Source organism: Lissotriton helveticus, chromosome 3_2 (assembly GCF_964261635.1).
Source record: "Lissotriton helveticus chromosome 3_2, aLisHel1.1, whole genome shotgun sequence".
Classification (NCBI taxonomy): domain Eukaryota; kingdom Metazoa; phylum Chordata; class Amphibia; order Caudata; family Salamandridae; genus Lissotriton; species Lissotriton helveticus.
This window is the reverse complement of record NC_136062.1, coordinates 134,758,840-134,773,501: the sequence shown is the minus strand read 5'-3', so window position 1 is coordinate 134,773,501 and position 14,662 is coordinate 134,758,840. Positions and strand designations below refer to the sequence as shown.

General features: G+C 47.6%; 1 protein-coding gene across 5 annotated transcripts in view; it reads left to right on the top strand.

Annotated features, from left to right (window-relative positions):
• Nucleotides 1-14,662, top strand: part of TJP1 (tight junction protein 1) — a 736,246-nt gene that overhangs the window by 136,148 nt on the left and 585,436 nt on the right. For all 5 annotated transcript variants that reach the window (XM_078684928.1, XM_078684927.1, XM_078684925.1 and 2 more), the window contains exon 3: nt 12,997-13,121. In XM_078684928.1, coding sequence (XP_078541054.1) covers nt 12,997-13,121 — 125 coding nt within the window. The remainder of the gene's footprint in view (nt 1-12,996; nt 13,122-14,662) is intronic.

The window sequence follows — 14,662 nt, the reverse complement described above, 5'->3', positions numbered from 1 at the left end:
AAAGTATATTATTAAAAACTCTGGAAATTCAGGGAGAAAACCAGGGTTAGAAATTGAGTTATGGTTCTGATTGAAATGTGTAAAACCACTGAAAGCATGGTTTGTGGAGCACCTATCAACTGATGTTGCCCTAGTAAAGGACACAAATACAGTCTAGTAAGAGTAAAACTTAACAGGTGACATACATTATAGTATTTGCTGGATGAGCGCAAATCATTTCCATCTCTCCTGTTGGAGTTGTTTTCACAGACAACAGCATCATATATTATGAATAGTCGGAAAGATGTGGATTACAGAATAGGATGACTTGTGTAGATGACCTGTATAACAAATGCTTTGGCTTTCCTGTTTTCAGTTTCTGTTTGGTAAATTCTGGTGGGGTTTTTCCCACTGTTTTCAAGTGATTTTAATACCTTTAAAACACAGTGGTTACACATTTTGATGCAATTAAAAGCAAAGTGTTTTTCCAGTGTTTTTGAAATATTTTGTTTTTATTATTGCTTGCTTTCTGCACTGATAGTGCATGGTATATAGACAGTGTATGTACAGTGTATATGCGGTCCAACTACGTTTTTACAAATCAAACTTATTGTAGTACACCATTCAATACCTCTTCAGTGAGTCTTTGGTCATGCACGCGTGCTCTTTCCTTCCCATGTAAACTTTTATCTGTAAAAATGCCCCCTTAACATTGGCACTTGAGATGGGCAATGCCACAAAAGCCAGTACACAATTTGCTAACTGTGGCCACTGACATACATTTCCATTCCAATACTGGTGCACCTGAAGACTGCGATTCTCTGGGACAGGTTCTGCAACATATTGCTAGAACTGGGCACATATGCCCTCAAAGTTATAATAAAATAGGGGAGAGGAGTTGGCCTAACGGCTAGGGCGCTCGACCTCGGACCTGGGGATCTGGGTTCGAGTCTCGGTAACGACGCCAAAACCTCCTGTGATTGTAGGCAAACCACTTAATCTCCCCGTGCCTAAAATGAATGTGTGTCCGTCCTCATGTAACGTAACTGGTGCTATGTAAAGCTCTCTGATACCTGATTCGGGTCTAGTTCGCGCTATATAAAACTCTGCAAAAAAAAATAAAAAAGTTATTGTAGCAGTCAAAAAAGAAGCGGCACTTTTGAAATTCCAGAGAAAACTCCCCTTTATGGAAGCGATCTACATACTTCTGCAGAGTACCACAGTGGGGTTTTCAATAACTACAAATGCCATGGTTTAGGGAAGGGACATTTCTACGCATCATTGCAAGCCATTTCTCAAACATCGTAAAATAAAAACACCTAAATGTCTTGGCTTATCAAATGGCAAGCAGTCAAAAATAGAACATGTTGCTGTATCAAAGTCACTAAAAGTGTTACCCAGCCTACTCTCAAAGAGATGTTTCACATCTACAACAATTATGCGTAACACTTAGTAGGCAAGGGTGTTTTCAGACTCCAGTTTTTTTATTATGTCCACTACAGCAGTCATATTTTTCTGTCTGTAAACGGATGCCACATGGATAATATAGTATTCACGACCTCTAGACCTGAGAACCACGAGCTAAGTGACACACTTGGGATGACTCTTTAATGCTACAGAAAGCACAAAATGAGAAATATTTGTGTTTTAGTTCCCCTCGCGTAATGAAACAGTGCCCCAGAATGGACAAAAAAGTCAATAGCATTCTTCATTAACTCTGAAAATTGTAAAGATGCTTTCAGCCTACCATCTAACCAGTGGCAAGGATGTGTTACAAGGAAGCGGTTCTGCTTTGGTATCGATTTTGACAGTGCATCAAACAACTTTTTTATAAACTTAGCAGAATCACTGCAAATGCAAACACTATCACTCCAATCTTTGTTGAACTTGGTAAGAACCTTTTTGCAGCAGCATTCCAAGTGACACTGCGCTCCATGTTTTCCAAAAGTCTGGTGTCATGTGTTCACCACTATTTCAGATGCCTGATGACAGCACTCTTTTCACATATACCTGCCACTACACCTTGCATGAAAAGTTTAATGCCTGGGGTTTTGGCAATTCACCTAATATCAATACTGACTCACTAGAAAAGGGGGCTGATGTATCAAGGGTATTACTCATTCTCTGTGGGTAGATGGGGAAAGATTCTTATGAAACCAGCCATTGAAAAAAATCAAACTTAGTCAAAAAATCAAAAATGATTAGGATATTTCCTGATTCTCTAAACTTTATAAAATAATTAAACAAGACCTACAATATGCTTCTAAATCCTGCATCGTTAGACCAAAGACCACAAAACTGAAAAAAGCAAAAGGAAGAAGAACATCCCTAAACAAGAGAACTCGAGCAGAATATTGATAGCCTAGTCTTTCTTGCTGATAACTTGTATAACAAAGTGACGTATTGGCCCCTTCAGGAAGAAATACAAATGACTCTTTCACTCTCCTTTCCTTGAATGACTGTGCAGGTGTTTTTTCAGTGTTTATATGTTTGATCTGATAGACATCTAGCCGCAGATTCCTTAACTTAAAATATCTCCAGGCGTCAGATTGGATCCAGAATTATTTTTTGCAGCAGCACCTCCAAGTGCCGGAGGACGGCGCCATACGACCCCGCCCTGACGTCGTCCACATACGTGACGTCAGCAAGGTTATATAAGTCCCTCCCGACGTGCTGATGGCAGTTTCCTACTTTTCCGCGTGCAACGCGGATCCGGAGTAATGGGTTCCTCTGGTCTGTTTTCATGCCTTTTTTTGACGCTTCGCGCCTGGAACAGTTTACGATGCCGTCGCGCTTTAAATCTTGTACTTCCTGTTTGCTGCAATTGTCCGCGACAGACCCACATCTTATCTGTATGTGGTGTCTGGGCGACTTCACGTACTGCGACGCCTGCCAACACCTCAAGCCACAGTCACGGCGGGAGCGCCGGATGAAGCTTCTTTTGGCACGGCAGTCCCGGTCGGAGTCATCTCATCTCCTCGCCTCCAATGCCGGCAGGTCCCTCTTCTTTCCAGTCCCGCCGTCGATTGCCCTCTGGGGTCCGGGGCTGTAGTTGGCCACTTATTGGTAAGTCGCGGCACATGTCGCCGAGGTCCTCGACCTCACTTTCATCTGTTGTCAGGGGCACTGGTTCCCGGAACATTCCGGACGTGCGCCCCTGACAGTTGTCCCCCCCTCTATCCACCTATCTGGGTGCGGGGGCGACTCAGGCCCAGATCGAGGCCTATGCCCCGGCTCTGCAGGCCTCCCTTGGGTCCTCTCCTGTCGCTGGGGCGTCCTCGGGGCCTCCGCTACATGCGGGATCCCCGACGGTGGGTTCGCCCCCGGCGCCAAATGAGGCCTTGCCCTCCATGGATTTCGAAGATGTGGTATCGTCAAGGCGCGGCCTGTCTGGGTCCCCCGGTTTGATCCATATGGCGTTGTCAGGGTGAGACAAGGCTGGGTCCCCCTCTACGACCCCTTACACCCCTGCCGCTCTGCATAGTCCTGTGGGGCTTTCTGTGGTGTTGCAGGTGGTTGCTGGTGCTCAAAGCCTTGCTTTGAGCACGCCTCGGCTTTCTGGGAAGGCGACTGCCTGTCCATGGCTGGGGTCGGCGCCGTTACGGCGCAGGAGACTCGCCTCCCCGGCTGTGCCTCTGCTTCCGGAGTCGGAGCCTGTTGTAGTTGAGGCTGAGTCGGTGCCTGGTGCGGCACTGGAGGATTGCCTCTCCGGCTCCGGCGCCATCTCCTTCTTCAGAAGGGGAGCCTATCGTGGATTCGGTGCTGGATGGGACCGCATCGGCACCCGATGGAGTCGAGTCTGCGCCGGAAGAGGCTCGATCGGCGCCGACTAAAGTCGTTTTGGCATCGCATTGATGCCGGGTTGTTGACTCTTCTCAAGAAGAATCTGGAGAGAGTTTGGCGTCGGCCTGACGCCCGGCGACACCAGATGTATTCTTGCCCGTGCCTCCCTTGGAATATGTTGACCCGACAGCATCCCGGCATCCTCACGAGCCCCCAGACACGGCAGGCTCCTTGCCTCCTTAAGAGCCCCATCAGGATCCCCATTTGTCAGTGGGGCTCTCCTCAGTTGGGCATTGGTCGCACCCTCAGTGTCTTGGGAGGGTTTGCTTACAGCCCTCACCTACTGATGAGCTACTGTCCCCTCTACGGAGGGCTACCGAGGCTGGTGCAGCTTTTCTGAGAGTGGTCTTCTTGGCCACTCGGATTTTGAACATGCAACCACCTTCAGCACCCTTGTCTGTGGACCCTCTACTTGATGTCCTACATCGTGGTTCAGGTAATGTGGCGCCGCTTCCGCCCTTTATAGCTTCTCTGTATGATGCCCTTTTGGGTACCTGGGTTCAGCCAGCTTCCGGTGATCCGATGGCTCGTTCTGTCTTGCACCGCCACCGTCCTGTTCCACTTGATCCAGTTTGTTTCTTTGTGCATCCTGACGTGCGGGGGTTTGTTTTGCAAATTGCTTTCCCTTCCTTGCCCCGGCTAATGCTTCCTCCCTCTCGGGAGTCCAGATGGCTTGAGTCATGGGGTCGGAACATCTTTGTCTCCACTAGTGCTGCCATACCGTCACTAAATACAGTGTGGGTCCTGGCTCGGGCCACCTCTGCCCTGTGGGACTCTGCAGAGTCTTTGCTCTCCGCCACCACTGAAGGCTCTCGTGTTGACCTCCTTCATCTTCTCCAGGATGGCCGTGAACTTGCTGAATTTACGATCCGCTCAGCCTTGGATACTGTTGATTCCTTAGGCCGGGCTACGGCTGGTTCAGTTGCCTTGTGGCGCCATGCTTGGTTGCGAGATAGTGTCTTCCCGGAGAATATCCGGGAGAGACTTGTTGATTTACCCTTTGATGGGGTTTTGTTGTTTGATGCTCACACTGAATCGGATGTTCAGCGCCTCCTTGCGGGCTTTCGCCCCCCTCCCTTAGCCCTTTATTCCTCAGGCGTTTGTACTGGGGTGGTACCTTTTCATTTAGCATCCTTTTGATGCGTTATGTGTTTTAGGCTGGCAGTAGGCCTCAGGTCTTTCTTTATTATGGTCCGGGGTGGTTATCCTTTCATTTGGCATCCTTTGGCTACATTATGCGTTTTAAGCTGGCAGTTAGCCTACTGTGGCAGTGTTCCACAGATTGTTATGTCTGGTCCTTTGACTGTGGCTTGTCCTAAGAGGTGTTCCCCATTGTTGGGGTATGCATACTCTTTGTGGGGTACTTGTATGCTATTATATAGCTCTGCTTTATGTCAACTGGACCTAAGAGATCCCTTGGGTACCCACCGCGGAGCCCACGGACCTCAAGAACTTCCGCCCCATCTCGCTCCTCCCTTTTCCTGCCAAAGTCATCGAGACGACCGTCAGCAAACAACTCTCGGCCTTCCTCGAGACAAACGGATCCCTCGACCCCTCACAGTCCGGTTTCCGAGCAAACCACTGCACCGAGACCGCCCTCATCGCAGCCACCGACGACATCAGGTCCCTTCTCGACAACGGGGAAACAGCTGCCCTCATCCTCCTGGACCTCTCAGCAGCCTTCGATACCGTATGCCACCGCACCCAAATACAGCGCCTCAGCAACACCGGAATCCAAGGAACGGCCCTGGAGTGGATCATCTCGTTCCTCACCGGAAGAACCCAGAGAGTCCGCCTCCCCCGTTCCGATCCGCGGCCACCAAAGTCATCTGCGGCGTTCCGCAAGATTACTCGCTCAGACCCACCCTCTTCACCGTCTACATGAGCCGCCTCGCAGCCATCGCACGCCAACCCAACCTAAACATCATCTCCTACGCTGACGACACCCAGCTGATCCTCTCCCTCACTAACGACCCCACCACCGCCAGAGCCAGCCTCCAGGAAGGAATGAAAGACGTTGCGGAATGGATGAAGCTCAGCCGTCTGAAACTGAACTCAGACAAGACGGAAGTCCTCACCCTGGGACCATCCCCCTCTGCCTGGGACGACTTCTGGTGGCCCCCTGCCCTGGGCACCGCCCCCAAGCAAACGGACCATGCACGCAACCTGGGCTTCATCCTGGACTCCTCCCTCACGATGACCAAGCAAGTCAACGCCGTCTCGTCATCCTGTTTCAACACCCTGCGCATGCTCTGAAAGATCTTCCGGTGGATCCCCACCGAAACCAGGAAGACGGTCACCCAGGCCCTCGTCACCAGCCGACTGGACTACGGGAACACCCTCTACGCTGGCACCACAGCCAAACTCCAGAAAAGACTCCCAACGGATACAGAACGCTTCTGCACGACTCATCCTGGACATCCCCCGTCACAGCCACATCTCTGCCCATCTGATAGACCTGCACTGGCTCCCCGTCAGCAAGAGGATCACGTTCAGACTCCTCACCCACGCACACAAGGCTCTCCATGACATGGGCCCCAAATACCTCAACAGCCGCCTGACATTCTACACACCCACCCGCCAGCTCCGTTCCGCCAGCCTCGCCCTCTCCATCGTCCCACGAATTCGCAGAACCACCGTCGGAGGAAGATCCTTCTCCTACCTGGCGGCCAAGACATGGAGCTCCCTCCCCACCCACCTACGGCGGACCCAGGATCATCTCTATTTGTTTATTTATTTATTTATTTAATGTTTTCTAAAGCGCGAATATGACCCAGTGTAGGGTATCAGAGCGCTTTACAGTAGCGTTTCATCGAAATGAGTACATTAGTGGAAAAACCAGAACATAAGAGGACAAAAACCAGTCATTGCAGTTTCACACTTCAGTATAGCATATCAACATATATACAGTCAATATTTGAATGACCAAGGCACATCTAACTAACAGGTTCATATTTGTACCAACATCGGATAGTCGAGCACTGAATGAAAATGAGCAGTTTATAGACAAGTGAATAGTTTATAGACAAGCTGTCTTCCAATCAGTCCGATGGGATAAATTTGGTCATATAGAATGACTTTGCTTCCTTTTTGAAGGTTGCGATGGATGTGATTCTTCTGATGTTTGGTGGGAGTGCATTACAAATTCTTGGTGCTGCTCCTGAGAATGCTCGGTCATAAGTCTTTTTCTTGCGAAAGCGAGCCGGTTTCAGAAGTAAGTCTGTTTTGCTCCTAGAGGGTCGGTTAACTCTGGAAAGAGTGAGTTTCTGAACCAGGTAACTTGGAGTATTGTGATGGATTGCATTATGGGTGATGCATGCCAACTTGAAATGAATTCTTGCTTTGAAAGTCAACCAGTTTAGCATTTTCAAGTAAGGGGAGATATGGTCGAATTTTTTGGATCCCGCAATCAGCCTTGTTGCTGCATTAAGACAGGCTTTCAATGGGACTGTTGTGATTTTGGGGAGCGCTGCCATGGTAGTCCATGCATATTCGACCCTTGAGATGACCAGCGCTTGAACTGCAGTTTTAAGGTCTGTTTTGTTCACCCCGCTCACTGCTGCCGCTCCTGCCTGCCTTTGCCGCCTCCTGCCTGCAGATTCCTTCGCTCGCTGCCCGCTGCTCCTGGGAATTTCCCGCTGCTCCTGGGAATTTCCCGCTGCTTCTTGGAATTTCCCGCCACTGCCTCCCTGCCCCCCGTGATTCCATTCGCCACCCTGCTCCCGCCACCCAGCTGCTCCTCCCTCCCGGCTCCTTACTTATGACTCCCCCAGAGCGACCGCGCAGCGGATGCGCGCAGCGGGAGCGCCGATTGAGCTCCGAAGGTGCGCCAAAGGTAAGCCCGTCTGCGCCCGTCCGCGCCTGGCCCGCGCCCACCGCCAGGACCCCTGGCCCTCCCCGCCGAGGCAAGACGACCCGACTGACCTACGACGCCGCCACTCTCAACGCACTCAATGCCGGCCGGACCCACGCCTACTAAAGTAGTAACTGACTGTTGAGTTTCTAGAGTCATGGTGGATCCAGTTTCACTATCATTAGAGAAATCGTCTTTCTGGGAAGATATTTGGGGCTCGACCTTAGGGTTTAAGATAGCTAGTCTACCTTCGCTACCAATTGTACTAGACTGCAAATTAATGGTTACCTGGTATAAAGGTTGAGGTTCTTCATTGGTGTTAGTGCTACCAGACGAAATAACTTGACTAGACTGTTGTAATACACTTTCCCTGCCTATTTCCATCGTATCAGGTGGGTTCCCAAGAGGGACCGTTGTTTGAGGGTTCGTATGTGGATTAGCTTTTCTGGAAGTGGAACTGCTGATGACCTGATTTTTTAATATAGAGAAGAATTTCTCAAAGCGTTCCAGATCACTGTTGGCAGCTTGAATGAGCAATGTGCCATTTTTATAGCATGTAATATTTAATGTTGCTCGCAGTTTTCTAGATGGCGTGATCAGTAACTTAGTTCCATAAGGAATATTCTTTGATTCCTGAATTTTTAGTGAGTTGCTTATTGTGTTTTTCCATTTAGCCATTCTATTTGTAAAGAAAATAAAGTCATTAATGAACACGCCTTTTTTAGAGTTGGCAGATGGGTCCAGAATTAAAGTTTCGGGGTTTGTTCTGAGAATGTTTTGTTTAAAGGATTTGGAAGAATTTTTAGATATACTGGTAGGGTAAATTATTGAGTACGAGTTTGATCCTTCTTGTTTTAGGTGGTGACCTGCCATGTTGTAGACTAGAGAGATAGTGTCTTAATTTACTAAATACTCTTCTGGAGTTAGAAAATATACTCTCCCTAGATACATCAATGGTAAACCGAGCCAGTGAGAGAGAAGAAATCAAGATTTAGTTAAAAACAGAGCACTGCCCCAACCAAAATGGCTGCCTAGGTAGAATCCGGCTGGAGTTGAGTGAAGTCCTATGTCTATGTTAGTGGAACAGCTACCGTGGTGGTCCTTTGTTAATTTCCACTTTGCTCAAAATCAGAGTCCTTTGTTAGTTTCTACTGAGTTTCTCTAGATGTAGTCCTCTGTTAATTTCTACCTACATAACTATGATAAAGAGCCTAATATGAAGAAATGGTGTTAAGGCTCCTTTGAGTCCCTTAGTTCACAGCCTGTTCCAGGTCAATGTCTGTGTAATAGAAAGATAAAGCAAAAACCAAAAGTGCCTCACCACTCCCAGGAATGTATTACAGCTCGGCTCACCAATTGTCCCGTGTGCAATCAGACTGCTCTTTTCATCATTTACTTTCTTGTTGCCTCCTACTCGCTCAATCTGGCCCCACTGTTACAGCGTTGCCCTGCTTATAGTGTCGTGGGACGCTTTGAAAGGGGGGGCGGGACTTGCTACTGCTTCCTTAGCGCAAGCCGTGTAGAAACAGCTTGCAGGGCGGATACCTAGCACACCTCTGTTCCCGGTGGCGGCAGCGGCCGCGCCCTCCCAGGCACTTCACCTTCGCCGAACAATCTCTCCCGGTTTTCGGAGATGCTGGGGGCTCCTCCTCGGACCGATGTTCCTCCGCAGGCATTAGAGTGGCCGGGGCTCTTGGGATTGCCCTCCGCCTCTAACAGCCCCGCTTTTCCTCTGGTGCTGCGTGATACAGTTACGGTAGTCGAACAACTTGCAGGACGATTATCACCTCCGCTTCACACCGCCAATGCCCCTGCCTCGTGCCGCTCTCCTCCACTTCCAACTCCCGGCGCCGAAACAGGGCACAAGCAGATAACTGATTAGCTCAACGATCTGAGCCCAGTCCTGCCCTTGTAGTCTTCTCTGCCTTCCCTCGACGAACGTGAGTATGCTTGACTCGAATTCCAGTTACCTTCACGTATATCCAGTTTCTCGTTTAACCAATTTGGCGTATTCAGGCTTAACTGGGATAAAATCCGCATTCAGATCCCAAGCCTTCGGAGCTCATCTCCCGAGCTCCCTTCCAGCCGCCATCTTGTGATAGAAAATCTCTCCTTCAGGAAACAACTCAAGACCTGGCTGTTCGAGCAGTAGCAACTCCCCCTCCCCCCAGCGCCTTGAGACCCTAGCGGGTGAGTAGCGCGCTATACAAATTCGCTGATTGATTGATTGATTGGGCTCTCTGCGTCACCTGGTGCGCTTATCTGCCGTTGTACGGTGCTGAATGTTGTGCCTTCTATACGTCATGGGTCATCTTGCTTAATTGCCTTATTCTCCTCCTTGGGAGGTTTTCAGGGTGTTACCATGCTTTAAATGCAGCTACCGTTTGCCATTACTGCACTAGGTGTGTTTCTGTACAATGATGTTGCATAGTCGTGGCTTGTTTACCAGTCTTCGTGATATAAATATACATATATATATGGGTCTTTTCAGTGATGCATGCGGGATTGTCAATACGGTCCCTTTTTGCATTCCACTTACTGGGGTGGTTCCCCAGTATTACACTGCTCCCTTCTTCGTGTTCAGATTCTGAACAATTCTCTCTTCTGGACAAGTGTTACTTTCCTTCCACTCAGAAGGTGTGGTCTAAAATTCTGCGATTCTTCTCCGTTTCTATGCCTTGGTACTTTGGTGCCTCTTCCCTCGGATGTGCCTCCTTCTTTAGGTTCACCCTATATTATATCAGCAGGGCATGCGGGCGGCTCTTCTGATGTCAGTTGTTCTACGTCTACACCGTGCATATCTGTATTTCGTGTGTTGGGTCACACCTTAGTCTTCAAGCTGCCTGGTCTTGCAGTCTTATGCTTATTTTACCTACGCCACCTTGTGGTCTCCGTGGCTGTTTGGTCTATACATGTTTCTGTTGTGGCCCGCATCAGCGTGCTTCAGATCGTTACTGTTCGCCGCCTGTTTCCTCTTTTGGGACTGGGTGTGCACTTGGCGTGTTTCTTGTTTCTGCCTGCACTTCTAGAAACATTGCTGAGCACTACCGCTTGACCTTCGGTTCTTGGCTGTAGCCTCTCTGGCCTTCCTTCCGTGGACTAGCCTGGTAGGCACTGGTAGCATCTCTTCATGTTTCTTCTCAACCTTTGGTAGGTACTCACATAGTGCGCCAATAAGCTGAGAGTGGTCCTTCTCCTCTTTCTTTTATTCTGTTATATGCCCTGTGCCCTTTCTACCTCATGCTTATAAAAGTATGGTGTAGGACCATTCTGGCATTTTTGGGATGTCTTGCATCCCGTTCTCTTTTGCTCTTTCGAGCTAGTTGGATGGCTATCTGGCTGTTCCGCCACTGCCTCCCCCATGGTCTGGCACTCTGTTGCCGGCTCAAGTGCTTGGCGCTTTCTGTTTTGTCGCAGACCCACCTCTCCCTTGGGGTGTGGTGTGGTATCTATTCTAAGTTAAGGAATCTGCAGATTGATGTCTCTATCAGATGTAGGAGTTACTTGCCTTCGGTAACAATGTATCTGGTAGAGACGTTGTCTAGCCGCAGATTCCTTAACGCCCACCCAGCCTCCCTGTTCTGCGAGTACCCTGGCAAGTGGTGTTCTCCACTGGCCTCTTTCATTATTTTTTCTCTCACAAGTGCTCACATTTTTGCGTCCCTTTGGGAATTGCCATATACAGCTGACTCCCTCCAAGGGGTTTCTTTCCTGTAAAATGGTGCCTTTTGATTCATCTTCACCAGGAGATTCATCTTCTTTTTCTTTTCTTCTCCTGCTGCCTTCCCTCCCTCCCGCCTTTTCTATTGACTCAGGATTCTGGTCTCCTCCATAGTCGTCTTTTTGGGAATCTGTTGACCTCTGTTTCAGACCTCCATTACTATAGGGGCAGTGCCAGTCTTTTCATACCTTCCTGCAGTGGCCTGTTGTTCCCTCTGTGCTACGTTCTTGCTGGATGACACAGTTCCACATAGTAATAAGTCTATTTCTGTCTGTTGAGATATTCTTCCCTTGTTGCACTTGGGGAAGGGTCTTCGCTTAGCTTGCGAGGCTCTTTCTCGCAGCTTTTTCACTTATATATATATAGGCAGTGTCTAATTCTGTCTTTTACGATGGTGTCTTGCACCATCCTCCTTCTTTATTCACAGATTTTTCATCCCTCGCACACTGTTCCCATACTTTCACAGTTTTTTGTTGGTGGCTCCGAGTTGTGCCGCGGAAATGTTTCTCAGAAGAAAACGGACGTTAGCGCGCCCGGAGGGACTTGTATGACCTCGCTGACGTCACGTACGTGGACGACGTCAGGGCTGGGTCATGTGGCGCCGTCCCTCTGCGCACAGAGGTGCTGCTACTGCAAAACAATCTTGAATCCAGTCTGAGGCCTGGGGATATTCTAAGTGAAGGAATCTGTGGCTAGACATCGTCTCTGCTAGATACATTGTTACCGAAGGTAAGTAACTCGTACGCCTGGTGAGGGCTATTTCCCTTTCGGTGGGGTTTTATCAGTTAATATAGGTTTAAACCTAAAACAGGACAGCCTATGAATGCTCTTGGAGGACCAACAGTGACCACTATGCAACCATTTTAACAATATTCCAGACCTACCTTCTCAAAATGAATGTCAATGAAAATGCCACGTCATCTTGTATTCCATGGGATTTATGATTAAAATGGTCATTCATGCATTAGAACACTTAAATGTTGGGTATGAAAGAATATACAAATACAGTTCATGCTTTTATCTGTGTGATACCCTTTCACAAAGAAGCTTGTCTACCAGCTCATGGTAGAAAGGGGTACCCTAACCTATCTGTACTAGAGTTGTAAAAATTAGACAGACAGCATTTTTCTGTCATAGACCCTGAGGCACAATTATTATATTTGGGTTGGTGCTACTTGTAGCAGGACCTAAAGAAACTAGTGACCTCAGATCTACAATCAACAATAGCAATGCATAATTTATCCATTGCGTTCTGTTCAAATACTTGATTTTGAAACATTGTAAATAGCATCCTACTATGAAAGAAACTTTGAATCAGGTTATATATAGATGTTGTAAGGCTTGCCAATGGGATCAGACTTTCTTAAGGTTGTTATCTAATTAGTGAATTAAAAAATCTTGTGAAAGGATGAGGGTATAGATTAAAGCGAATTTGTAACCTAGGGAGAATGAGCTCTAAAATGAATCGCGCATGAAAGTGTTGTTTGATGTGAGAAGGATGCTCTTGGTTTGTTCTAATCCTTTTATACACTAATGAGCTCATTGGTATTTTCTTCAAGATTCAGCATTGTTTAACAATTCCCATCTTATTTTGGCATAGGCTCCTGGTTTTGGATTTGGCATTGCAATATCAGGAGGGAGAGATAACCCCCACTTTCAAAGCGGAGAGACATCCATAGTAATTTCTGATGTTCTGAAGGGCGGCCCAGCTGAAGGACTATTACAGTAAGTATGTGTATAATATATTTCAAGGAGGTTCGGTAAAATCTTATAGTCTGAATTATCTTCCTGGTGGATATGAAGCAATGTTTTCTAAGGTGGTGGTTGTATTTATGCTGTATTACTAAGAGTGGTTCTGCATTTTCTTTACTGTGGTGCAAGATGTGCTGTTGATGTAGGATGGTTTTGCCATATATGTATCCATTTTTGCTATGCTTTGCCCAAAAGTGTGTAAGGGTAATGTCTAACTTAATTTCTGGATATGAACATATGTAAGTGCGTGGGCCATGATGTGTAATTATATTGAGCTGCAGAGAGTATGAGTTCAGTGAAAGCCTGATTATATGGTATCAATATGGGTGCATTTTGCTACCATTTATTTTTTATGGTACTGAGTGTGAGCATATGTGATGTGTCTTGGATTCTGGTGATTTTGATCTTAACACTACTGTAGTCTAAGCAAGAACATGATCACTAGTCTAAGTACTTCTGCCGACTAGTCTGTATGTATGTGGAATTTTTATAGTGTCCAAAGAGCAGACCGCTGTACATATTTCAATAGTAGGATGGGCCCATGGAGCACCATGAAAGGACAGGGTGGTGATATGGTCCTACTTCTTCAGGCCCTTGAGGCGTGTGGCTGCATAAAGGGGTTCCATTAAAGAGGGGGATCCTCGTGAAATCTGGGAAGCCAAGAGTGAGGCCATTGCCAACATCCAAGTGCGACACTGTGAGGATTTGAATAGGAGTTCTGAAATTGCTTTCTGTGAGGACTAGTTGCATTTTTTTTATTCAAAAGAGCTAATCCCATCAGAGCTAGTCCTCGTCTGAGGACTTGAGAAGCAGTTCTGACATAGCTTGGTGGTATGATTAACTTCGCTTTCTTTTCCCTCAGACTCTTCACTCCCTATCTAGGCAGGTGTCACGAATGGGCCTGACATTCTCTTGCTTCATAGCTATTGCAGCATGTTAGTTCATGCATTTCCAGGTGATAGTAGCTGGGAGGACGCCATGGAATTGCAATTAAACAAGTGTCAGGTTTTAAATCTTTATTGTGATTTCTCTTTTCCAAAACTTCTTATGACTGCCTCCTCCATCTACTTTCTATATCCCCCACTTCTTTTCTCTGCACTGCAGAAGGCAAGTGCAGGGAAACGGGGTGATTGGAGAGTGGTCTTGTTGGATGAACCTAGGTGGCAAGTGGAAGGAAGGGCTAGTCTGCAGGCTCAAGTTACTAAGTGCGCCCCATTGGAAGGTCCTTTGAACGAGAGCGAGAAACATCTCAGGTCACTTAAAGTACAACAGTTTTCACCAAATGATCGTCCTCCTGAGGACAGGTCCAAACCAGGCCCTCACCTCCATCTTTCTCTCTTCCCACCTCCTCTAATTTGATCTAATGTCAAGCCAAGTTTTCAGGGGGTAGAACCAACGGTACTAACCCACGGATGCACTCGCAGAATGATACAGCTAATGCCCAAGGGCTGCCAGTAGAAGGGAGGGGAAGCTTTGATTAGAGGATAGAAAACAGTGGGAGAAGTTGTAGGAGA